General features: G+C 37.1%; 1 protein-coding gene across 1 annotated transcript in view; it reads left to right on the forward strand.

Moving 5' to 3' along the window:
- Positions 1-25360, forward strand: part of COL5A1 (collagen type V alpha 1 chain) — a 120831-nt gene that overhangs the window by 78224 nt on the left and 17247 nt on the right. The window contains exons 32-54 of the mRNA XM_072431525.1: positions 3-47; positions 147-200; positions 774-818; positions 4789-4842; positions 6700-6753; positions 9239-9292; positions 9911-10018; positions 10240-10329; positions 10546-10599; positions 13313-13420; positions 15701-15808; positions 16995-17102; positions 17189-17296; positions 18513-18566; positions 21065-21172; positions 21255-21308; positions 22047-22154; positions 22236-22289; positions 23607-23660; positions 23738-23791; positions 24339-24392; positions 24468-24575; positions 24665-24718. Coding sequence (XP_072287626.1) covers positions 3-47; positions 147-200; positions 774-818; positions 4789-4842; positions 6700-6753; positions 9239-9292; positions 9911-10018; positions 10240-10329; positions 10546-10599; positions 13313-13420; positions 15701-15808; positions 16995-17102; positions 17189-17296; positions 18513-18566; positions 21065-21172; positions 21255-21308; positions 22047-22154; positions 22236-22289; positions 23607-23660; positions 23738-23791; positions 24339-24392; positions 24468-24575; positions 24665-24718 — 1692 coding nt within the window. The remainder of the gene's footprint in view (positions 1-2; positions 48-146; positions 201-773; positions 819-4788; positions 4843-6699; positions 6754-9238; positions 9293-9910; positions 10019-10239; positions 10330-10545; positions 10600-13312; positions 13421-15700; positions 15809-16994; positions 17103-17188; positions 17297-18512; positions 18567-21064; positions 21173-21254; positions 21309-22046; positions 22155-22235; positions 22290-23606; positions 23661-23737; positions 23792-24338; positions 24393-24467; positions 24576-24664; positions 24719-25360) is intronic.

Below are 25360 nucleotides of genomic sequence, written 5' to 3' on the forward strand. Positions count from 1 at the left end.
AGGGAACCCCTGGCAAGCCAGGTCCAAGGGGGCAACGAGGTCCAACGGTAAGATATGCCCCTTTTTCATAGATTAGTATGCAAGCTTATGATTATATGTGGTGTCAGTTCAACAGTGCTGATCTGTGTATTGTGTGATTTCCACAGGGTCCACGTGGTGAAAGAGGTCCAAGGGGTACAACAGGAAAGCCAGGCCCCAAGGTAAGAATAGTGTAGAAAAATACCTTGCCCTGCAATGTACAAATCAGATGTTTTTTTTTTCGAAATTAGCCTATTTGAAGGAATAACTATGTGGCTTTAATGTGCCCAGATTGATAGTATGGCTATCCAAGGGAAAGGGAATGGGTCTGAAAGATTTTGCAAGGGCCAAGTAGTCTTTAGGGCAGTAAGATCCAGCACACAAAAAAAAACAAATTTGCTGATTCTTTTTCTTTCTTCTTCTGTGCCTGAAAGGTTCCAAATTGTTTGTTCTTGTGTGGAAAGGTCCGTTATTATATTAGATTTCTGAGTTATAAATCTAATCTGTAAATTTCTGTAGATTTCATGTAAATTTGGTTTAGCAACTGTACAACACAGTAATAGAGATTTAATGCTAATCTCCAATATTTCATTATTTAGCTGTGTAAAAAACCATTGAACGAAACTTCATCCTCAATAAAGATTATGACTTTATATTGGATCTTAAAGGGCATCCTAACTAATATCATTTTAGCTTTAGATTGGATAATAAACTGGATAATATGAATTTATTCAATAACTCTCTCTGTTTTACAGGGTAACTCTGGAGGGGATGGCCCAGCTGGTCCTCCTGGTGAAAGGGTAAGATCTCTAAGATACTAAAACAGCAATACAATGAGAGCTGGCAGACAAATAATATACCCAGAAAAAGAAAAATAACTCCACCATATAACAGTTTTTTTTTCCACAACATAAACATGCAAAAATATATCCTCCAAAAACATAATAGCTAAAAAAGTGTAAATTGCTGATTTTTTATTTGCCAAAGATTTCCAGATCTAGGGTTCTGCTAGAGGTCACAGGGGCCCCCTGTCCTACAGTGCTTACATTTTTTCAGCGCCAATATTATTCAGAGTAGTCATAGCTGAAATCTAGTTACAAATGATGTAAAATAATTAATTTGGTCTGTGATGTATTTTATGTTTATTATATCTTTGCTGAGGATGAAAATGTGTATTCTGAGAATTTCGACCCCTCTTTGTCATTATAATTTTCATGGGGCCTATCCTGTCAATACCTTTCTCAGTTAACAGCTTCTGTCTCAGAAAAACAAACAAACAAAAAAAAAAGATATGTTAAGCCAGGTTCATACACACTTAATTATATCTATGCCTATGCTGGCAGTAAACTGACCTTTTAAAACATTACCTTCCTAGACTACTTCCTTTTATAATAGTGGGCACCACAAAAGTTGTAAATAAATATTATTCTTTATTTTTCATAGCCATCATCATCCGTAAGGGATAATTCACACTGGCAGTAAGGTTGCAAGGCATTTATTGCTTCCCCACGCCAGGAATTGCTACAACTTGAGGAAATGCATTTCCCTGCAGCAGCCCCCTGAGGAATCAATAAGGGCTGCAGTGAGCGCCACCAGCTGTTAAATGCACAGACACTGGTTCTTTTTTAATCAGCACTGTCAGGCAAGTGCTCAAGCGGCAGGGAACCCTGCGAAATCTGGCATTGAAGAGGCAGGTGTGAACCTGCTCTTATAATGCAAAAACTAAGTAAGGCTAAAATTTAAAATAAAAAAAATATTTCCTGTTTCATGACGTTTAGGAATCATACTTGCAATATAAGAAGGTACTTTTGCAAATCTTCAGGCAACAACTGCGCAACCAAAATCAACATGTTGCCTTTGGAAACCGCTGCGCAATCTGCTGCAGCTGCAAGCAAAAAAATGGTTCTCAACCTCTCACTTATTTGGGATCCTGGTTGAGTCTATGTCCTAATGCTGTGGTTTACTATGGGTCTGAAATTGCCCTTACACCTATCTTTTTATTCAATGATTACTCCCCTTTCCAAAATCTGCTTTAAAAAAGTACTGGAAGCATCCTGTGCAGAGTCAGCCCTTACAGTGTTATGGCTCATGTGTCTCTTTTCCCTCATCCTACATCACTCATACATATACTATATTTCACTCATACTCTTTTTACTCCCCCCTTTACATTCTTTCACCAATGTTACATTGTTCTCTAGTGTGTTAGCTGCTCTCCCTATTTCACTGGAATATTTGCATAACCATTCGAGGCTGTGGACCATTCCCACTGATAGCTAATGGAGTGTGTGTGTATGCATAAACCATACATGGGCAAAGAGCACTCACGACACAACATGCAAACAGATTGCATATGCTGGCGCTCTACACAAAGTACATATTTACTATACACAAACACAGTGCACTTGGCACTAGACAGAGGAGAAACATAGGACCTGATTTATTAAAGCTCTCCAAGACTGGAGAAGAAAGACTATCATCAGTCAACCTGGATGATCCAGGTACAGAACACACTAGAAGCCCAGACATCCCAGAGGGACCTTAAAGGGCTAGAAATAGCAAAACAGTAAAAATGTGCACATGGGCAGGGAAATGTACAGTATGGCATTGAGACACTGGCACTGAACATAGCTCTGAAGACTGACAGACCAGTTATTTAGTTTTTTTTATGGTAAAAACAAATTTTAACTAAATAAAAATCTGATGCAATTGTGGTTAATTATATCTGACATATAGAAACTATATAGGAAACATCCAAGTCCTCCAATATATGGAGGTTGTTAGCACAGGTCACACAATGCATTTATATGCAGAGTGTTCTCCTAACTGAATGTTAGGATTTGCGAATGATAAACAATTATTTGAGCTTAAGCAAACATGTTCTGTGTTTGTAAAATCGATTCAATTTGAATTACTGAGGGCTTTTTTTTATTCTTTTCCACCATGTTTCCAAAGCTTTAGAAAGCACAGTTTACCCTGGCATATTATAAAGCATTAGGTATTACTAATAACATTTACTTTTTATTACAACACAATATTCCTAATTTGCCAATCAAACACCATAAACTCTTTGCAAGTATTTATAGGAAAAAACTTTGAACGGTAGTAAAATATCCTCTGCTGTGAAACAGGAAAGGTTCCGAAATGTTTGGAAATAGTTAGGATGTTTACTTTATTTAACAGTAGCCCAGAAGATATACTTAGCAGTTTTAGCCCAGAAAAGACTAGAGGAAATAGTGATGTTATGTATGTGCTAGTTCAGTTAATAAGGACCCGTAGGAACAACAGTCTTACAATTTTAGTCAAGTTTGTTCTAGTTGTCGTTCTGTCTGTACAGCCAGTTAGCTGTGCACATCCATTATTCATAGGCAGCTGCAGGCTAGGCAGACAGAGCAGGGAGGAAGCACTGATATACAGCATGTAGTCTGGAGATGTTCAAACTCACAGACAGGTTATTGTACACATGCTTCTGGATTTTAAACTAGTTCTTAATCATATCTGGAGACATCAGAGCAGATATCACTCACAACCATTGCCATGTTACCCCCACTCCCATAGACCCCTCATTTTTTACAGTCCAGCTCCTAAAATGTGAATATTTAGGAAGGTTTGAATGGAAAAATAAATATTGTAATGCAGTAGGGCACATATGTATTTTTCTTTGTCCCAGGAGAGTATTACCTTTTGCTGTACGATCTTTACTCTTTTTCACATTGTTTTTGTGATCCTAAACTGCAGCAGCTTTGGAACAGTGAAATGCCTCCATACTTGGAAACAACCTCTTACTTGCATTCACACTGATATCTCAGAATCCTCATACACCTAAGTTATCTCAGAACAATGAAACATTGACAATTGGGGGATCCCAGCACAGACAATGACTTTAGGGGTTCTATAGAACTGTGTCTCCCTTCATTAAAATGATCAAAAAGCTTTTTGCTTAAACTTTGAGTCTTAAATAGCAGACCCCTGAAACTGTGCTAGTATATGAGAATATAAATGTCATGCAGTATTATATACGTATCAATAATACAAGATCCATCAAAGAGGAGAGCCATGGTTTCTACTTCCCAGTATGATGGGAGACCCCTAAAGCTGTCTCATGTAATATGTGGCCCGGACAATGGCAAGAGCCTGAAAACAAAGCGGGCGGCGCCAAAGAAGCCATTTTGTAGAACTTTATTAAAGAAAGGTAGAACTCCAACTGCATGACCCAGTCCAGCTGAGCTGCCAAGCCAGTTAGAACCTATAAATATGCCGGATGTAGTGAAGATTTGGCATTTGACATGGCAGCATGGTGCCATGGGAAAGCATATCTTTGTGGATTATCTGCTTTTTGCATTGTCAGAACATGTTTTAAAACAGGATAAAATGTGCAGTCTGGGCTTTGATATTAAACATTTATGCCAATAAACGCTGAATTTTGCATAGTATATATTTTTTCAATAACATATCTGTTCCATTGCTCTTCCATGCTTTTAAATGGCTGCTACATCATGCAAGACAAAACCATGCTTTAGAGTGACTCAATACATCTGCTTATAGGTCCAGCTTATAACTGCCAAAATCTGACAACAACCTTGTATATTGCTTGGCATGTTCCGCCATGATGCATTTTCTGTTGTTTGGTAAAATGATAGCCTGCCTGAAACTAGCTACAGCTTTAAGATATAGCATTGCAAATGCATGTAACAAACATAAATATTTCCTCCTCTAGTTAAAACTGATAAAATATTTTACTTTTGATTTAACTTTAATTACATGTTATCACAGGGACCACCCGGACCTCAAGGACCCACTGGATTTCCAGGACCAAAGGGCCCCCCTGTAAGTAAACCATTTCCTTCTTTTACTTTATTTATGAGCACAACATGAATTGCATTTACAAAATACAGAAGGTTTAATATAACTACAACGTTCTTTTCTTTTCACGGACTTACTGTTGGATCATGTAATCCTGTGCTCTGCATCTTTATCCTGATCCACAGTCCACACTTTGTTCTTAATAAGTACTCTATACTGTGTAAAAAGAGCCACTGGACCATCTGATGGGTCTCTTGTAAGCATTCCTTGCTTAGTGTCCAAAAATCCATGTTTTTACTTCATGACTGGCTGCTCTTCCCAGTCCTAAAAATCAGTATTTTTTCAGCTACCCTATCTCTAAGTACAATGTTGCACCAGTTTCTACATCTAGCCACAATGTTAGGTTAATGAACAAACTGTCATATGAAAAAGTATGTATGCCTTTAGGAAATAGGCATTTTAACATTTAAATGAGCAAACATTAGATATTAATTTAGACAGTGGCTACAGATAGAAAGAATATCAGTCAATAATCAGTGTTTTTTTCTCACATGCCATATGGTTCATGTCATTTTTCACATATAATTTGTCCAAGTATACCAGTTTTATCTTTAAGCACTGTTCAAATAAATAGATAATGTCCGTGTGTTCAAATATGTTAAACAATGTTCGTGAGGTGTACCTACTTTATATGACTCTACCTCTACCATACTAGAAATCCTGTTCAGAAGCATTTCTTGAGAGATCAAGTTGCCTCAATATAGACAAGGACAAAATTAAATAAGCATTTTTTATATTTTGTAAAATTATTTTAAATAACAATGTATTCTTAGCAAGCAGAAAATGAGCTTTAAAACAAGTTATCAAAGACATCTGTAGCTGCAGGCATGGTGGAGTAGTCAAACCACAATATTTTCAAGAGAAGTCCTGAAGTTGCCAAAGGTAGGGGTCTCGGCACTTTGATTCTTGTGCACTGAAAGAAGGACATGGATGACTTTAGGTATTCTGCTGTAAACCTTGAGGATGAATTGCTTTTCATTGCTAGCAGCTACAGATGTAAAAAAGGTCTTTTTTTAAGCTTAATTAGTGGCTTGTCAAGAAATGTCCTAACATGTCTATATGCTGAGTACAGCTACACTTTAAGGTAAATAAAATGAGATATTGTCAACAGCAGAGAACAAGAATTAGACAGAGATTATACTTGTTGTGCTTACAGTCCAGTTTGTTATTATGGGTGGCCTTCTCCCCACCAACTTCCATTTCAATTATTATTATTATTATTATTATTATTATTAATAATAATAATTATTTATATAGTACCGACATATTACTTAGTACTTTACAAGTTTCATACTCATGTCACTAGCTGCATACAATCTAAGGTTCCTACCATAGCCATATGTCATTAGCACAGTCCAAGGTCAATTTTGGATGGAAGCCAAGTAACCTAACTACATTTTTTGCAATGTGGGAGGAAACCCGTGCTCCCAGAGAAAACTCTACACAAACTCAATGCAGTAAGTGTCTTGGTTGAGATTCGAACCAGGGACCAGTGTGCTAGCTTCTGAGCCACTGTGCTGGCCTCCAAATAGATAAGAATATATCTATTTGAGGATTGTTGTACACTAGGCAAACCTGACTGGTAGGCCATGTTAATTTATTGGTAGAAATGCATTACAAAATGTTGCTAATGGTTCATCCCAACACCACCTGATCAGCAGCTATCAATTCACCCCTTTCTATATAAATCCACCAAGCTCATTTCACTTTTGTGTTTATAGCATGATCTTTCCCTTGTCCTGTGAACTATTTGATACTAAGTACTGTATTACTAGTCACTAAGAATGTGTACCCCCTGATAATATAATTATTTTCCCTTAGGGTCCACCAGGGAAAGACGGACTTCCTGGCCACCCCGGGCAGAGAGGTGAAACTGTGAGTAGACAATGATGATAAAGCACATCCTTACGTCTGACATCAGCTGGATGTGTGATTACTCTAAATCGTTCCCTGTAGACGAAAAGATGTCATCCAGTTATTATGTTTTGGTTGATGTCTCTGCGACTACATGGAGGGGTCTAAAGCAATCCCTCCTGGTTATTCTGGCTGGGTCAGAGTAATGATGCCTAGTGAAGGCTATATCCAAACATGATCAGCTAGTTATTAGTTTTTCTAGTGCAAGATAGGATCTATCTATCAACAGAACATACACTGCCTTCTGACAGTAAATACAGTGAAAACTTTATCCAATCCTATCCTCAAAAAATGATTTTCTGTAACCAAAATCAGCAACAAACCCCCCTCTGTGTTTCTCTGTGTTGACCCTCAGCAATAATTAAATGGTTAAAACTGTTGCCCAGCAGTTTTGGACAACATTGGTTGCTGTGGGCAAGGCAGACAATTTCAGTTAGTTCAATAAATGAGGCATAGTATGTATATACAACTGGGCATATAAAGGTGTGATATTTATTCTACTTTGAAGCACTAACCAAATATACATAAGCAGAGGTTCATTGGAAAACTTTTTCAAAAGGTCTAGGCATACAAACCAGCACAAGTCAAGCTTGGGAATGATCCTGTAACCTTCTGAACATTTTTATTGGTCCAGTAATGGGTAGGTAGCCTTACTGGCCAATTAACGGGTTTAGGAAATTCAGGATGGTTGGACCAAGCTCATCTTGTACAGGAAAGGTTAACATATGCATATTTTGAAAAATAATCCTCACTGAACACAGCCTCTACTTATGTTATTTTTATCATTATTATTATTAAATGCTCTTTTATTGCTAGAGAAAGCTTTGGGTTTTCATGGGGGTATTGTTCAGTGGTTTATAGTCCATGCCTTATTACCTAATAAAGGATCGGTACGGACTAGGTTTAGTTTAAAGTCTGTAAAATCAGCAGAACTGAGATAGACTTATTGGCAGCAAGGGTGCTACCAGTGATCATTTGTGTAAGCTCCTTTAGCCAGAAGTCAGCTGTTTTTTTTTTCTTTCAGGTAAGGGCTCAGACAGGCATCAGCTCTCCTGTAGTTTTTGTAACTTATTGAACTGCGAGCTGTAGATAACTGAACAGCCTGAATCTGAGGTTTCATGTCAGTCAGAAACCTCACACACACTGTGCTGAACACAATGACTTTTTAAACTTTTGATAACGGTGCACCAGATAATACCTTATATACATCATGCCTGTAAAGCACAATGTTCTCACACTGCTGTCAGTGAAAATAAAAATTCAATGTATAAAAATGCAAACCAATAGCTGTTTTAGTAACATGCTGCTTCAGGCTTCTAAGTGCTGGCCGGTTGGGCAAGAGATCCCTTATTGACATCTTTGGCCAGATTGCTGTGGCTGTATCGCACCCAGGCTGTGTGGTTTTCGTCTTGTTTTTGTGCTCATGTGCAGCCCTGTGTGTCGACGTAGAACAAGGTATGCCCTCCTGTGTTTGTCAAAATTGTCACCTGTCTTTGCTGTTCTCACTGTCTTGATCAAAATATGTTTTCTTATAAAACATATTTTTCCTGCTTAAACTGAGCAGTCAAACAAATAGTTGTTCATTGGTCACGTGAACTGTAAAATATGATTATGAAGGGTTAAAATGAAAACGTAAGTCAAACTATTTGAATTTTTCAAACTGTTGCTGACCTTTAAAAGCTGATTTTAGGAAAAATTGTTATTAATCCAGTGGGTTTCCTCCTGGCCTTATAGGTTTTGGGAACTTCAGCAACACAATCAAACTACCAAAGTTTTTGTCTTTCTTTCATCCATAATTGGGGACTTTTCACTGTTCCAAAGCCATTCCTGATAATATAAAATTAAATCCTGAAGGAAGATCAGCTGGCCAGCTTTTCCAAAAAATATCATTTACAGCATGTCCTATAAAACATATTTCCCAAGATTTCTCCCCCAGGATGCCTGAAAGATATAGAAACACATTAGGAGGATTAACTTTCCAATATTTACCTACCACTAAATTATAGGTTTTGGATGTACTGACACCTTAATATGTGTAAATGGCTGACCAACTAACCTTCATCTGGTGTTCTAGAAGGTTGGCATGAAAACATATATATTTTTTTGTATCAGAATAAAACAGCTGTACTGGAAACTGAATAATTCAAAAATGCCAACTGTCATAAAGTTAAGTACAGCTCTAATTATGTTCCCAAGATGACAGCTGATGCATAGTGATTTCCCACCCCCAGCAGGTAAAATGCAGGAGGCAAAGTCCTCCAATAAGCATGGTGCAGCATGTTTCTGTTTCTCCACCTGTCTTTTTTACCTGAAGTCTGTGTGTCTGCTCCCCTCCGCTCTATACATAAAATATTGGCGTCTTTTTAGGACCATATGACCCAGTGAGGTATCTCATTGCTCTTTTTGCTTCTTTGTCTGGTCTCACCTTCTCTTTTCCTACCACCAGGGCTTCCAAGGAAAAACTGGGCCCCCAGGTCCCCCTGGTGTTGTCGGCCCGCAGGTAAGTCATCTCTTTGTGAATCTTTAATTATTCGGGGGAAGCTGACAGCTCCTTGATAGCTTTGATGGCTGTGATTTCACAGAGCCTGGCTCAGATAGGATGGGGTGTCATCCATAGCCAGTTCCCTCATGTCTTCATGTCTGACTTCATCAAATGTAATGCTGCAGTGTAAGAATTGAATTGTTTCCAGACACACGGTGTAATATTAATAAGTAGATAGATAATTCATGATGATTCATTCCGATAGACAGGGTACAAGCTTATTATATAACCTGTCCCGCAGGAAGGAAAAATATATAAAAAAAATTAAAATATTAATGATATAAATATATATATATATATATATATATATATATATATATATATAGATAGGATGTTTCCAGTCGTGTAATTTTTGTCCTTTATATATTGTATAGGAATTTTCCTCTGTATTTTCCACTGTAATTTGTGTCCCTGCCCCTCTGACAATGGTCAGATTTCTCTTTATTGATTGACTAGATAATTTAAAATGCAATATTATTTCACAGGAAACTACACCGACTACTTTGCTTTGTAACTTCTTGTTCTCAGGTCTTAAATATCTGTAAATCATACTCATTATCCCTTGAATCATTCCAGGGTCCCACTGGGGAGACTGGTCCCATGGGTGAAAGAGGTCATCCAGGCCCTCCTGGACCTCCTGGTGAGCAAGGTTTACCTGGTCTTGCAGGAAAGGAAGGATCCAAAGTGAGTATCCAAAGCAGAATCTGTCTCAGTAGTAAAGCAGGGAACAAATGTCAAAAAGGTCAAATGGCTACTTGTAACCAATAATAATTCATGTTCAGCTTTCACTGTTGTGGCAGCATATTTGGCCTCATATTGGCTAATAACACAGTTTCCATGGAGCAGAATACTAGAAGCTGTTTTGCTTCACCTCAATGTCTAACCAACTGCTTAATTTTTTTTAGGGAGATCCTGGCCCAGCTGGTGTTCCCGGTAAAGATGGACCACCAGGTTTAAGAGGATTCACTGGAGAACGTGGTCTTCCAGGCCCAGTTGTGAGTATATTAACCGCCTGACATGAGCAACATCCCGTAGATATCCTTAGTCAGTATAGGTCAGAAAATAGGGCCAATTGAAAAAATGGAATGACAGAAATCTTCTTAGAAAGTTACAGATTAAACATAGGGAAATGCACTTTCAAGTCCAAAAGCCCTTTAGAGGCCTGTATATTTTAGTAGTTTATTGATTTTCATGTTCAATTCTTTTTATAGGGTGCTCCTGGACTAAAAGGCAATGAAGGACCCCCAGGACCTCCTGGCCCTGCTGTAAGTATTATAACCAATGACTATATAAACAATTTATTGGTAATGATTCTCTTACTTGTTTTCCTCAAAAATACACAATGCTATTCTCTATTAACAAGAATCATTTTTATTCCAGAATAACATAAAGCACACATAAAACAACAGGGTTTTGTGAAACATGCATAGACCTTTTATTGGCCTGCATGCCCTATAATTTGATCTTTGGAAAAAATGTTATAATATTATAAGTATTCTTCCCAGCACCTTGAAGTTTAATGAAGCAGACAAATAAAATACATAGCTGGCTTGCATTGCAGTTAAAATTAAATTAAATGATGAAATAGCAAAACCATTTTTGCTGCAATATGTACCTTAAATGCAGAGATTTCTTCCCCTCCCAGTACTTTTAATCTGCCACAAGATGTCCTCTGATGACCAGCATTATTTACCCAGTTCCTGTAAACACAGATTATCAGGAACCTGGCTCATGACTAGGGTAGACCATAGCTGCCAGGTTACTCTACCAACTGTTCAGCCTTTCCCACCTTAACCCTCCCTCCAACTAATCATGCAGACACAGCAGTGAGTAACAATTTGGCTAAACAGCCATTTATTACAAATAAATATTATCAAATCAACTTTTCTTTATTTTACAAAACAGCATTGATAATAACTTCAAATACACAAAATGATCAAACAACATACAAAACAACTTGTACATCAGAGCCTCCCTGGCTGCAGTTCCCTGGAAGGCCCCTTACACCAACCAAAACATCAGGCTACCTGAGTCTGCAAGGATTGATATTTTGTCTCCCAGTTGCCACCCCTGGCTCTGGTGCTGATATCACCCCTACACAGACCTCTTTTACCAAATTAGAAGACACCATACCCAAGATGGGTCCACTCCACTACTGAGAACACCGTCTTCCAGGAAACCCAGCTGTCATCCACTGAAACCCTTAAAACCAATCGCTCTTTAAACCCAATCAACATCCCCAGGGTGGGACAACCTTTTCTTTCTCTTGCCTATCAGAATTTGACCTTTATTCTTTCCTCACTTTCTCTAACCCCTACCTTCCCAGCTTCCTTGCCACCCAGTTTTAAAGTCTCTGCTCCTCTCTCATTTGGCTCCAGGCCTGTCTCTCCTGTGACTAAACAGTAAAGGGGGAACCAGCACAGTTATTAGCCAATCTATCTGTTCTCCTGCTTTCTCTTTCTATCAGAATGTTTCTTGTCAGCACATAAACTGATTAGTTCCTTGTGCTATTTCTCCTTCTCTCTAATCTCTGCTATTTAGAGATTGCAAGAGGTTGATGCCAGTTCAAATTCAGGTACTTACACTGCCTGCATTTAAAAATGCATTTACAGATGTTGTGTTGGTTATAGAGCAGAATAACAATACTATTCTTCACTTAAACATCATCTTTAACTTTTAAGGGACCATGTCAGGAAGTACTGCACATTTGATGTCCCCATTACTTCTGGAATTTGCAGAATCATGTTGTGCCTTTCCTGCCCTGGAACTAAAACCATTCCTAAGAGCTATGGAAGCATTAGCTATGACAACAGTTACCAGGTGTCCTGACAAGGGGTTTTAAATTGTGCCTGTGCCACAGTTGTGGAAATGGCTAGAGTAAAATTGTTTGGCATGAGTTTGTTGTGCAACAAAATACAGTTTTTGTAAGGTGAATGTAAAGCACTGCACTCAGGTACTGCTTACTTGAATCTATCATACAAACTAGGAAGAATACATCTGGGCAAATTGATAATGAGAAAGGATCTTGGTGTCCTGCTCAATCAAAGACAATTCAATCATGTAATTCTACCACATAATATTCTCTTATACAAAGCATCAGTAACCCAATTTTGAATATGAACCAGTTCAAAAAACAATACTTTGCAGAACTGTAACAAGTGCACAGAAGAGAAACTGAGTTAATACCAGACATGCAGGATCTTAACTATATAAAAAAATAATTAATCTGAATTGGGCTACCTCTGAGATGAAGCAGTTTAAGAGGAAATAATCAGTGTGTAAGAATGAACAAATGGCCCATACAAATAAGTAAAAGTAAAACGTTTTTTCAATTTATGCCACTACTGTGGGGAAAAAAAATCTTTACCTTCCACAGATGGACAATAGTCTTCATAAGATGAACTGTGAACATCTCAGCATTAAACAGAAACTGGTTTTGTACATCTTTTAAAAAGAAATTGCTGTTTCTAAATGTCCAAAATGCAAATAGCTATAAATATATATATTATGAATTTGCAGAATGGTAATCCAGGGGGTGTCAGATTGTCTTTAGAATCAGATGGAACATGGAACGGTTTACAAAAACTTCACATTTAAAAGTCACAATAAAAAATTAAGAAAAAAAAGTGCTTGCTATATAAGCAGACTACAGGTACCACAGTATGTAGAAGATCAAGCAGAGCTCTGTATTGAATTATTTATGCTGTATCTTTTAATCCCAGTCAAAAAATGCTCTGTGCACTGTACACATTGTACTTTCCCCTATCCACTGCAAAGTGGATAATGACCTTAAGAATAATCTATGAAATACTTCATATTACAAACTCACTATGATTTTTTGTTTGTATAAATATCTCACAGATACTGAGATATATCTGTAATGATTTCAGATGTTGGACTTTCTGGCCAGTGGTCACAAACTTGTTATCATTAAGAGTTTATCACTGATCTGAACAATTATGTTTTATTATGTTTTAGGGATCACCTGGAGAAAGAGGAGCTGCAGGACCTGCTGGCCCAATAGGGCTGCCAGGAAGACCAGGCCCACAAGGACCACCTGGACCAGCTGGTGAAAAGGGGGCTCCAGTAAGTATCTAAAGTGTGTTTGTGTACATGTATCTAATTATTTTGTAAGGCACTAAGCATTTTACAAAAACTGTTAGGAAAAGTCTAAACTTTTATTACTTTCACAGCAATCTTAACATCTTTTTATCTTTACCTAATGCTAGTTTTTAAACCAAGCCAATTATTATATGACAAAAATGTAATGTACTGTAGGATTATCAGGGTTCTCAGACTGCCACTTGCTGTACCTGAGCACCCCTTGTAAGTTTTACATTTCCCTTACATAGTATAGTCTGAAACTAGTATAGGCCCCTAGAATTTGAATATGCCACACCCCTGATTCAATTTCCATTACTGACCACAGAAAGTAAAAAGGAGGGGTTAACAGTGGCAAATGTATTAAAAGAATTGTTCCTTATTTTCTATTTAAATAATATAGGTAAGCTATGAATGGTGTAGTAAGCAAGCATGTAGGATCGGCTTGTTGCAATTAAGAGAAAGTGAATCTGTTTCTCCTACATAATATTGGGCAGAAAGCTCACGTAGAGCAATGTGTCTTCTGTCTTATCAGTTATATTAGCAATACATTCAAAATTTGGGCTCCCGAGGAGGTGGCCAGTTTTAGGCACCGGAATAACAAGTTGTCTTGCTAGTGAAGGTATCCTTTCAATTCAACTTTAAAGTGAGTGTGGGTTATAGCACTGAAGCTGGTTCAAAAAGTGGTGTATATTGGCAGGTTCACAATCTCTGCAGTCTTTGGTGCAAACAGGAAAGTATGTCCAGGAAGGTGGAATTTTACATGGCTTGGTATCAAGTGGTATTGGCAGCCATCTTTGAAACACATATATGCAAAACATACAATATTTGCTTCAAGAACTAGCATTCTGATAGGATGACTCCAAGACATTTAGGGAGGGAGGAATACTGAATGTTTAAAGAATGTTCTATATAGAAACAATGTGGGACAATTTCAGTGAAAATCCATAAAAAAGTTTGTGTTGGTTCTTTTTTTCTCATTGAATACTATCATGAATAGATAGAAGTTGGCACCACTTTTCAAAAACTGCAGCTCCTAACTTTCCCATGTCAGTTTCCTGCCAGCTGCCTTATAACTAAATTAAGAATGTGCAGAAGATGGTGGGAGTTTTTTTTAAAAAGGGTTGAATTTTCATAGAGCATTACTGTAAAAAATCAAAGATGAAATACAGTACAGAATACGCACACAAGCCTGGATGATAAAAAAAAAATGTTAGGTCATTTTTTAAAAAAGTGGGATTTGTCCAGTATGTAACTGACAGTTAAGTCAATGCTTACATTTGCGTGTTATTCCTTTTATAAGTCTCTCTGGTCTTTACTGACATTGTCAAGTTTGGTGGAGAGGATTGGGTGTGGAGATACAATAAGCATCATTATTTTGTCTTGGTCTCACCCCAAACTCCTTGGGATCTGAACTTTGAATCCTATCACAAACAAAGTGAATCGTATGTTGTGATTTGTAGAAAGATATTAGCAGACTCCAGGTTTCTCCGAAAAGACTTAGTAGAGCTGTGCAGTATGAAACACCTGTAAAATAAAGGTATGCTGTATTCCAGCGGGATAGCAGAGAATTCCAGTCCAATTGGGGCATTAATGTTGATTGATCTTTTTTATTAAAGAGCCCCATTTCTTGGCTGGATGTTTTTTGCTTTTGTTGGCATATTAAAAGATTGCAGACCCAGGGCCAGAAAAACAACTTCATATAGGCTCTGGCTGCAGGGCGTTCACAGACTACACTTCATGTCAGATGAAAAGAGCCATTTGTTTTATTTATTGTCATTTATGGTTGACTCACAGGATTCATAATATGACAGAGATTTTTAGCAGTTCACAGCTCACAGCTTAAACAGTCTAGCATACAACAGCCACTAACACGCTCTTTACTTCATGAGTGATAATGAGTGGCTCTGTTTTCAAGTTAGGAAAAAATATATATATATTTTTTTCTGTTTAGCTTGTCCACTGTAAACACTATTTATTGCAAAAACAAAATGTCTGTTTCAGCATTATAACCCCCTTGATTACCACAATCATGTTGTCACTGAATGGCTCCTAACACGGGGAAAATGTTTGCTAAGACCTATATCTGGTCCCGCTGTTGTCATACAGTATTATCTATGTTAGCATGTATGGGAAACCATTGCTGCCATGAAAGAGAACCTAAAGACAAATGCATAATCTGGTGTACAATATTATGTACATGTGAATAACTTTTTTCCCTACAGTTACCATCTGATTTCCTCACATTTGTTTCATGTTCTTTAGGGAGAAAAAGGTCCTCAAGGACCAGCCGGACGTGATGGTGTCCAAGGTCCTGTTGGTCTCCCAGGCCCAGCTGGACCAGTTGGTCCTCCAGGAGAAGATGGAGATAAGGTATTTCGACAAATGGAAACACGTTCTTGTGTAACTGCTGCCAGCTGATTCAAAAGGGATATGTTAAATGTTAATGCATATCATTACTACATAGCTATATATTTTTTAGGTCCAAAAAGGACAGAATGCAGGGAAACCCACCTTGGCACTGTCAGTGGTTTACAGTAATTTTAAGCCTTTGAAATTTCTTACAGTTTCTACAGAAAGGGTAAATTTATGCTGACTACACAGACCTAACAATGCGGATCATCAATTAACAATTCTTTATGAGCTTTAATTACACAGGAGGCTAAATTTCATTTCAACCTCAATGGTGTCTTATTACCCTAGGGGAAAATAAATTCTGACAAAATTCCATGAATCTTTAATGTTTATTTTCTGCATCAAGCAGCCTCTTCTATATATTTTCTGCCCACCTTCTCTTTCACACCCTGCAAGATAGGTATAGATGCAGTGGCCAAATGGTCCAAATTTTCAAGAGTTTGATGGGTTGTTGCTGCAAATGTCCATATCAGTCTACACAGACAAATTATGCCCAAAGTTATTTGATTTCTGAAACCTATTTTGACCATTTTGTTTTTCCTCACTGAAGATAAGAATTTCAAATAGAAAAAAAGTGTTAACATTCCAGTTCTATGTGTCACATTCACAGTATAATAAGTCCACTTATCTCTTCTTAGAGACACAGAATAGTAGTGTTGTGGAATTAAGGCGAGAGGAAAAGTTTAAGCAGTTTAGAAGAAGACAACTGGGCAAGCGCCATCAAAAATTCTATGTGTTTTTGGCCCATATCAGCACTTTGGATAGTCCAACATGTATTTTTCTGTTCCGTTGGGGTCTCTATTGGTACAAAACATTTAAAAATGTGAATGTATTTTGCCAAAATGTACTGCAATTTTATAATATATTTGTTCTGTTCAGTTCTCTATCCCCAGAATTACCAATTTTTACAGTCACTGCACTACTCAACTAAAGGGAGATTCCAGTGATTTATTTCTTAGGTGTTCATAGTAAACTGATAAATTACCTTTGTCTGAATCTTTGTGTTTACATTTGTTTTTATTGTAACTACTATGGTTCGGATTTAACAATGACATTGCTACTAAGAGATATATGAATAATCATTACACCCAATCTAAAGAAAACAAATTACATAAGGAAACATGGTATGGTTTCTCTGTTCTAGGGTGAGATTGGAGAGCCAGGACAGAAGGGAAACAAGGGTGACAAAGGAGAGCAAGGCCCACCTGGTCCTTCAGGACCTCAGGGACCGATTGGACAGCCTGGTCCATCAGTGAGTGAAAGCCAATCATCAAGATATCTATTCATGTTGCTAGTAGATTTTAAAGTTATTCATTTTATTTTCTAATTCTCTTCCAGGGAGCAGACGGAGAGCCTGGTCCCCGAGGACAGCAAGGCTTGTTTGGTCAGAAAGGTGATGAAGGTCCCAGAGGTTTCCCTGGACCACCAGGCCCAGTTGGGCTCCAGGTGATTATTAAACAAAGTTACTTACTAAAAAAACAGAGTTTTCCAGGAAGGTGGATATGTGCATATCATTACTACATAGCTATATATTTTTTAGGTCCAATGAGGACAGAATGCAGGGAAACCCACCTTGGCACTGTCAGTGGTTTACAGTAACTTTAAGTCTTTGAAATTTCTTACAGTTTCTACAGAAAGGGTTTATGGTGACTACACAGACCTAACAATGCGGATCATCAATTAACAATTCTTTATGAGCTTTAATTACACAGGAGGCTAAATTTCATTTCAACCTCAATGGTGTCTTATTACCCTAGGGGAAAATAAATTCTGACAAAATTCCATGAATCTTTAATGTTTATTTTCTGCATCAAGCAGCCTCCCCTTTATATTTTCTGCCCACCTTCCCTTTCACACCCTGCAAGATAGGTATAGATGCAGTGGCCAAATGGTCCAAATTTTCAAGAGTTTGATGGGTTGATGCTGCAAATGTCCATATCAGTCTACACAGACAAATTATGCCCAAAGTGTTTTGATTTCTGAAACCTATTTTGACCATTTTGTTTTTCCTCACTGAAGATAAGTATTTCAAATAGAAAAAAAGTGTTAACATTCCAGTTCTATGTGTCACATTCACAGTATAATAAGTCCACTTATCTCTTCTTAGAGACACTTTAGTTTAGTTAGGAGTAGTAGGTTCAGTCGCAAATTGCCTCAAAAAAAAACCCCTTCAATGTATAGTACACCCCATTTCCCCCATTCAACACACACATAAAATGTCACCTCTTCAATTCTTAGAAGTGTATTAACATGCCTTACCACTAAGAGAAAGGAATGGAAAATTCAAAGAACAAATGTTGCAGTAGACAATTGTAATGTGTGCACCTCTGGGCAAATCAATCCTGGCTTTTTAAACCTAGAAACCTGTAACACATTTGGAGCTGCATTGTAACCACCAGTTCCAGTTCTATACATGGCAGTGCTATGACTCGGTAGTTAGCATGACAACATTAGAACACTGGAGGAAATTATATTGTGATGTAAAGTAGGGACAACTATAGGTTAACATTCTCTGTGAAACCTAATGTATTGCCATTATATTATTGAAAAAAAAATGAATTTTCTTTTGGGTAGAGATTTATTAATCCTACAGAAACCTATTTTGTTAATTTAGTTAATAGACAATGCAACTGACAAACATGTATGTTTGTGCTTAATGTAGGGTTTGCCTGGCCCTCCAGGTGAGAAGGGAGAGACAGGTGATGTCGGTCAAATGGTAAGCATTACTTGTGTGTATTTTTTCCAGTCCAGTGCAGCAATCTGTGTAATATTATTAACGTGCAAATTATTTTAATTTTTCATTATATCTGAATAAAAAGTAAAAATGAGACTCTTTGCTTTCTATCTGACCTATCATAACACAGCTGATGATTTGGCTGTTTACTTTCCCATCAGAATCAAATAATTCCCAATTTAGCACAGTAACACATCGAAGAGTCATGCAACACTGGAATACATCAAACATTACAGCATTGTAATTGCTCATAGTTCAATAGATCCTGTTTATAGCGCACACCATGCACTAACAGCAAGACATTATGTATCTGATAAATGAAGTGCATTATTAAATCCCTGATTTCCAGCCTATTGTATCTTAATATTTCAAACACAGAGAAAACTATAATATCTGTTCTGGCAAGGGATTTACACAACTTGGACATAGTGTGCACTTGTAAATTTTTTGAGATAATAAGAAATGTGAATTTTCTAATGTAATATGCTAATTGGAATTTATAGTGGATTTATACATATTTTTGTGTGTTCTGGTCATAACTAAAAATGCTGCATATTAATATTAGGTAGTCTTCTATCTGGCCAGCAAGTGGAGCTCTAGTCTCCTTCTTATATGATTGAAAATGTATCACTCTCAGGTGTGCTGAAAGAAGCTTGAGGTTTACTGAACTTAGAACATGTTTAAACTAGTGGTGAATAATTACCAAACACTGAGTTACTAGAAGCAGTAACAGGCTGTTGCTGGTAGGCATTTTCAGACTTTTGCAACCACTATGCCAGCATTTGCAAGTGGCTACAAAAGTAAAGCACAGAGTTTTATTACTCTACTTTTTATTTTTTAGGTTATAATGCTGGTTAAAAAAAAACACTTTTACAAGTGTCTTTTCAAGCATTTGCAAGCAGTATCAATTCAAGTCTATGGAAGTGGCAGGGGCGGAAAATGACCCCTGGATGCTGTATGTAGTGTCCTAAATATGTGTGGCAATGCTGTTGCCTTCTACCAACTGTCAAATAAAGGATAGAAAATGGACTCATTTGGTCAAATATTACCAATTTTTCACTAGTGGTTTTAGGCGGTAAAAAATGTGGTTTACACCCTCCATAAAATATTTTTAATAAATATCTTTTCTTCTAATTACCTTTTCAAGTTTTTATGTATGCAAATAGATACTTCTGGTTCATAAATACATTTTTATAGTTCTAATGGCAAAGCTTTGTTGCTAGGAGGACCAGCTAACATAAGATTTCATCTCATAAACTTCTAAGAAAAGAAGTGGACCAGACCGATAATATAGGAAACACATTTTGTCTTCATCAGATCTCATTTGTCCAACCAAACCCTCTATGTAACCTTCTGATATGTAAATTTCCACACAGTGTGAAGGCCTGACCTGCATCCTGTCACATTACAAAGCTGCTGGAGAGAGATGGGCCAGCTTGCCAGTTTGCCTCTATTATTGCAGTTCAGTAATTAAAGTCCAATATTCGTCTTTATTAAACTTACTTCTAAGAAAACAAGTGGACCAGACAGATAATATAGGAAATGCATTTTGTATTCATCAGATCTCATCTGTTCAACCAGGCCCTCATGATATGTACCTTTCTGATATGTAAATTTCCACTCAGTTTATAGGCCTGCATCCTGTATATTAGAAAGCTGCAGGAGAAATGAGGGCCAGCTTGCCAGTTTGCTTCAATCATTGTATTATTGTGACTGAGATTATATATTGGAGTGAGCTTGTTTTTATTCCTGATTCAAACCTATTCAGCTGTGAGATGTTAAAGAGGAATGTTATAGATAGGTGCTGCTATTTGATAGACTATGCGCATAACAATTGGTAAAATATTATTGTGTATTTTTGTCAGTACAGTGGTACCTTGGTATAAGTCCTTAATCTGTTGCAGATCCTTGGACTTATACCAAACAAATTTTTCCCATAAGAAATAAAAGGAAAATGAATATTCTGTTCCCATAAATAAAAATCCTATTGTATTGACATAATATACATTGATGGGGCTGTATGAAATAATTTAAACACTGCCTAATACTAAAATACATAAATACAAAAGCAATTAGATGAAATAAATGAAAATTTAACCTCACTTTACCATGCTTAGAAGAGTTGAGTGCCTACTAGGATGGTGCTGAGAAGGGAGGAGGAGGAGATGTTATGTAATTCAGAGAGTTATAGCGTGGGTTGTTCACTGAATGGTAGCAACTGGCATACTGACACTCGTGGGCATTCATGGCTTTGTCTCCAGAGAGGTAAATAAGGGTAGCGTGCTGTGTTGTGACTCATTTTGACCCATACAAGTTCTAGCACAAAGGTTGTATACAAAGCAAAGGTTGTGTACCAAGCAAAATTTTTTGTGTTCAAACTGGATTTATATCAAGTTGGCTTTATTCCAAAGCGGACTTTTACTGAGGTACCACTGTATCTGTATTTTTACAGTCTTCTTAACTGTTATTTCTGCTTAAAGGGTCCACCAGGTCCACCTGGCCCAAGAGGGCCCAGTGGTCCACCAGGAGCTGATGGCCCCCAAGGGCCTCCAGGCGGAATTGGAAATCCTGGGCCTTCTGGAGAGAAGGTAAGTTATCTTTGTAATCAGTTTCAAAACTGTTTAAGAGTGAATTTCATAGTAAAGATTCTAACTCCACTTGTGTTTACAGGGTGATCCTGGAGAGTCTGGGGAACCTGGTCTTCCTGGAGAGCTAGGACCACCAGTAAGTAAAGATATATTGGATTACTCACTGGATATTACAGGGGCACATCAGCAGAATTGTTTTAATAAAAGTGTTCTATAATCTCACCATATTCTAATGTATAGCATGCATGTCACATTGATGGTACTTTGTCTGTGCATTCCAGTTTGTAAAAGCTTTAGGTTTTGAAGGAAGCTGTGAAGATTATTTTTTAATATTATTAATATTTGTATTATTAATAAACAGGATTTTTAAAGCACCAACATATTACACAGCGCTGTACATTAAATAGAGGTTGCAAATGACAAACAAATACAGACAGTGACACAGGAAGAGAGGACCCTGACTTAAAGAGTTTACAATCTAGGAAGTGGGGGATTTTCTTTAGCATAAGCATATAGTTCAGGTTCGCCCAGAATGTTCCAAGTCTTCTGGGCTAGTTGGAGATATAATCCTTTCACCATACTTTAATTCTGCCCAAGCTCCCCTCTCAGTTAAAACAAAAAAGTTTTGAACAGTTTATCAGCTCATGTGAGAGAATCTCAATCCGAATCTTTATGCCTAAACCAATTTCACACTTCAGACAGAATTTCTAAGACAAAAAATTACTTACCTAATTTTTTTGGTCGTTACCTACAGCTCATGAAAACAGACAATGATATGGATGTAGAGCAACCAATAAATTTACCTTGTAAATATCACCACTGGATAAGTTGTTTTAATAGAAGTTCGCAAACTTAAAAACTGATTTTTTTTAAGGGCCCAAAAGGTGAAAGAGGAGAAAAGGGAGAAGCAGGTCTTCAAGGAGCAGCAGGTCCACCTGGTCCTAAAGGACCTCCTGGAGATGATGGTCCTAAAGGTAGCCCTGTAAGTACATGGTCTTCTTTTCTTTGATCTACAGATCAGGCTTTTTGTGAGTATTAACATACTTCTCGTGTTGATTTTCAGGGTCCAGTTGGATTTCCTGGAGATCCTGGCCCCCCTGGTGAACCTGGTCCTTCTGTGAGTAGACAACTCCACAAAATTAACATGTTTTGTATATTGTAGAACATATAAACAATTATTAATTAATGAAATTGGTTTAACACTATGAGAGTAAAATTATAATCCATGTATTGTAAAAAAATGTTTAAAAAATGAATTACAAAAACAGGAAAACCTAGAGAAAGACTGAGGTTTTTTTGTGGCTATACTTCAAAATATGTTTAATATGAATACTTATGTTCCATATAAAAAGGTAGTACAATATTATACAATGTTATTAACAAAAACACAAAGAATGCCAGGTTTACTATACACAGGCCACCTGACAAGATAGTATTCATGGGAATGATAATTGTCTCAATTCCGTCACATTTCGCCCACCGGGCTTCCTCAGGGAATATGTAGAGACCTTTCAAATGACTGTATAACAAAGCCAAGTAGATTTTTAATGTTTAGGCGATCACATATACATGTACAAAATTAGAAAATATATAATATTATAGTAATACCATACATTCACAATTACCAATGCTTTATGTATATAACGAAAATTCATAGTAGTAAATGCTTATGATAACTTAGAAAGTACAAAACAAAACATGGGGGAAGTATATATTAGTCTAGTAGGCAGGTGATACAAGCAACCAAACATACTTTTAATAAAGAATAAAGAGACTTACAATATGGGGGTTTACCACTAATGAACCACCATATTGTAAGTCTCTTTGATTCTTTATTAAAACAATGTTTGGTTGCTTGTATCACCGGCCTACTAACATATACATACCCTATGCTTTTTTTTGTACTTTCTAAGTTATCATAAGCATTTACTACTATGAATATTCGTTATATACGTTGGTATATACATTGGTAATTAGTAATTGTAAATGTATGTTAATACTATAATATTATATATTTTCTAATTTTGTACATTATATGTGATCGCCTAAACATTGAAAATCTACTTTGCTTTGTTTTACAGTCATTTGAAAGGTCTCTACATATTTCCTGAGGACGTCGGAATTGAGACAATTATCATTCCCACGAATCATATCCTGTCAGGTGGCCTGTGTATAGTAAACCTCGCATTTTTCTTTGTGTTTTTGTTATTAATATTGTATATTATTGTACTAATATTTTATATGAAACATAAGTATTTATATTAAACATATTTTGAAGTATAGCCACAAAAAACCCCAGACCTTTCTCTATGTTTTCCTGTTTTTGATATATTACCTCGGGGGTAGGCAAACAATACACTGTTTAAGCAAAAAGAGCTACGAATTTCTCTCTCTCGTATTTATTTAAAAACTTTTTATCATCACTAAAAATTAGGGTCAAGATGGACCTCCTGGTGACAAAGGAGATGATGGTGAATCTGGACAGCCAGTGAGTCTAAATACTATAATTTATTAGTTTCCTATTAAATGGAATAAAAAATGGTAACAACCTGTTTTGTCTATTAGGGATCACCAGGACCTACTGGGGAGCCTGGTCCATCTGGCCCACCTGGAAAAAGAGTAAGTATCTAAAAGTCCAGTAATGGCCATTGTTAAACTTACTTCTGAGAAAACAAGTGGACCAGACAGATAATATAGGGAAAGCATTTATTTAATTCTTTGTTCTATAATGATTACTCAGGTACACTCTTTAGTTAACATATGCAGTTCTGTAAAAGTAATTACATTGTTTTCTTTCTGTTCAGCATTTTTCCACATTTGTTCTATGCCAAGTTTACACACTTTGACTGGAAGTTAAAATAAGACTTGCAGTGAAAGTGGGAATCCTAAGGTTGGGTATACCAATTATTGTTGATCAGTAGTAGTCCACATAAGGCAGGTGGTGGGGAAAATGCACAGATTATGCAGAGTTTAATACTTTGGAAAGTGTTCTCATTTAAGACAGCCATAAAGCACCTAACCCAATAAAACCCTGAGGGTTGGTTGGATCACAAAAATAAATAATAATTTACAAATACTTTAGCTCATAAAACATTTTGTATGTATGGCTTTAAATGTTTATCTAGGTATTTGCATTAAGTTGCCTTTTAATGATCTTTTCTTTTAGGGCCCACCTGGTCCAGCAGGTCCAGAAGGACGACAAGGAGAAAAGGGTGCTAAAGTAGGTTGGGCTCTTTTGATGATGTTGGTTGATGTGTTTTTATCATGTGCTAAAAAATATTTTCTTACAAACTAGGGTGAATCAGGCTTAGAAGGTCCTCCTGGCAAGACAGGTCCTGTTGGTCCTCAAGGCCCACCAGGTAAACCTGGACCTGAAGGTCTAAGAGGTATTCCTGGACCTGTGGTAAGTACTCCTTTTCATTGATGTCACATGCTTTCTACAAGAGGCACTAAAAGTCAAGTTCTAAAAAATATAATCCTCTTTTCTAACAGGGTGAACAAGGTCTGCCAGGAGCAACTGGTCCTGATGGCCTACCTGGTCCGATGGTAAACAGTCACCTTTATAATATATCCCTCAATTCTCACTAATCACTCCATGACATGACATTTTTTTTCTAAAGTGTGTAATTTTTTTATTTAATTTAATGCAAAAATGTAGGATCTTTAAATGATTTTTTAAGGTAAATGTAATTTTTATAATCATTCCAGTAAGAAAAAAATTCACTGATTACAATTTTTCATTCCACTGACCTCCAATGCAAGAGGGATCCTTCCTCACAATGATTGCCAATACAAGAGTGATTCTTCCCCCCACTAACGACAGAGTCACTGCCCACACAGATTGTACATACTTATTAATCCTAGAATTGAACTCTGGGGAAAAACGATTTGTTTTCTTTACAGTGAGTCTTCCACCCCACTTCAAGGGATAGGTGTTCATTTTATCAAGAAGGTAGATTATAAGATAAAATTATTACTCCCTTTCAAAGCAGCCAGTGCTCTCCTTTGCTGCCAAGTGCTCCTGAATCTGGGCAGGTCCTCCCCTACATTGCAGGTCTGCTGGTCCTGCATTGTATTGGGTGATGTCAAAGCTGTTACCGGCCAGACAATGAACCTTCCAAGGAGTCTGGGGAAGGGCGAACCAATCATATGAAGTGTAGGAAACCTGTGGAGAATAAAGTAAGTTTA

This window comes from Pyxicephalus adspersus, chromosome Z, assembly GCF_032062135.1.
Source record: "Pyxicephalus adspersus chromosome Z, UCB_Pads_2.0, whole genome shotgun sequence".
NCBI lineage: Eukaryota > Metazoa > Chordata > Amphibia > Anura > Pyxicephalidae > Pyxicephalus > Pyxicephalus adspersus.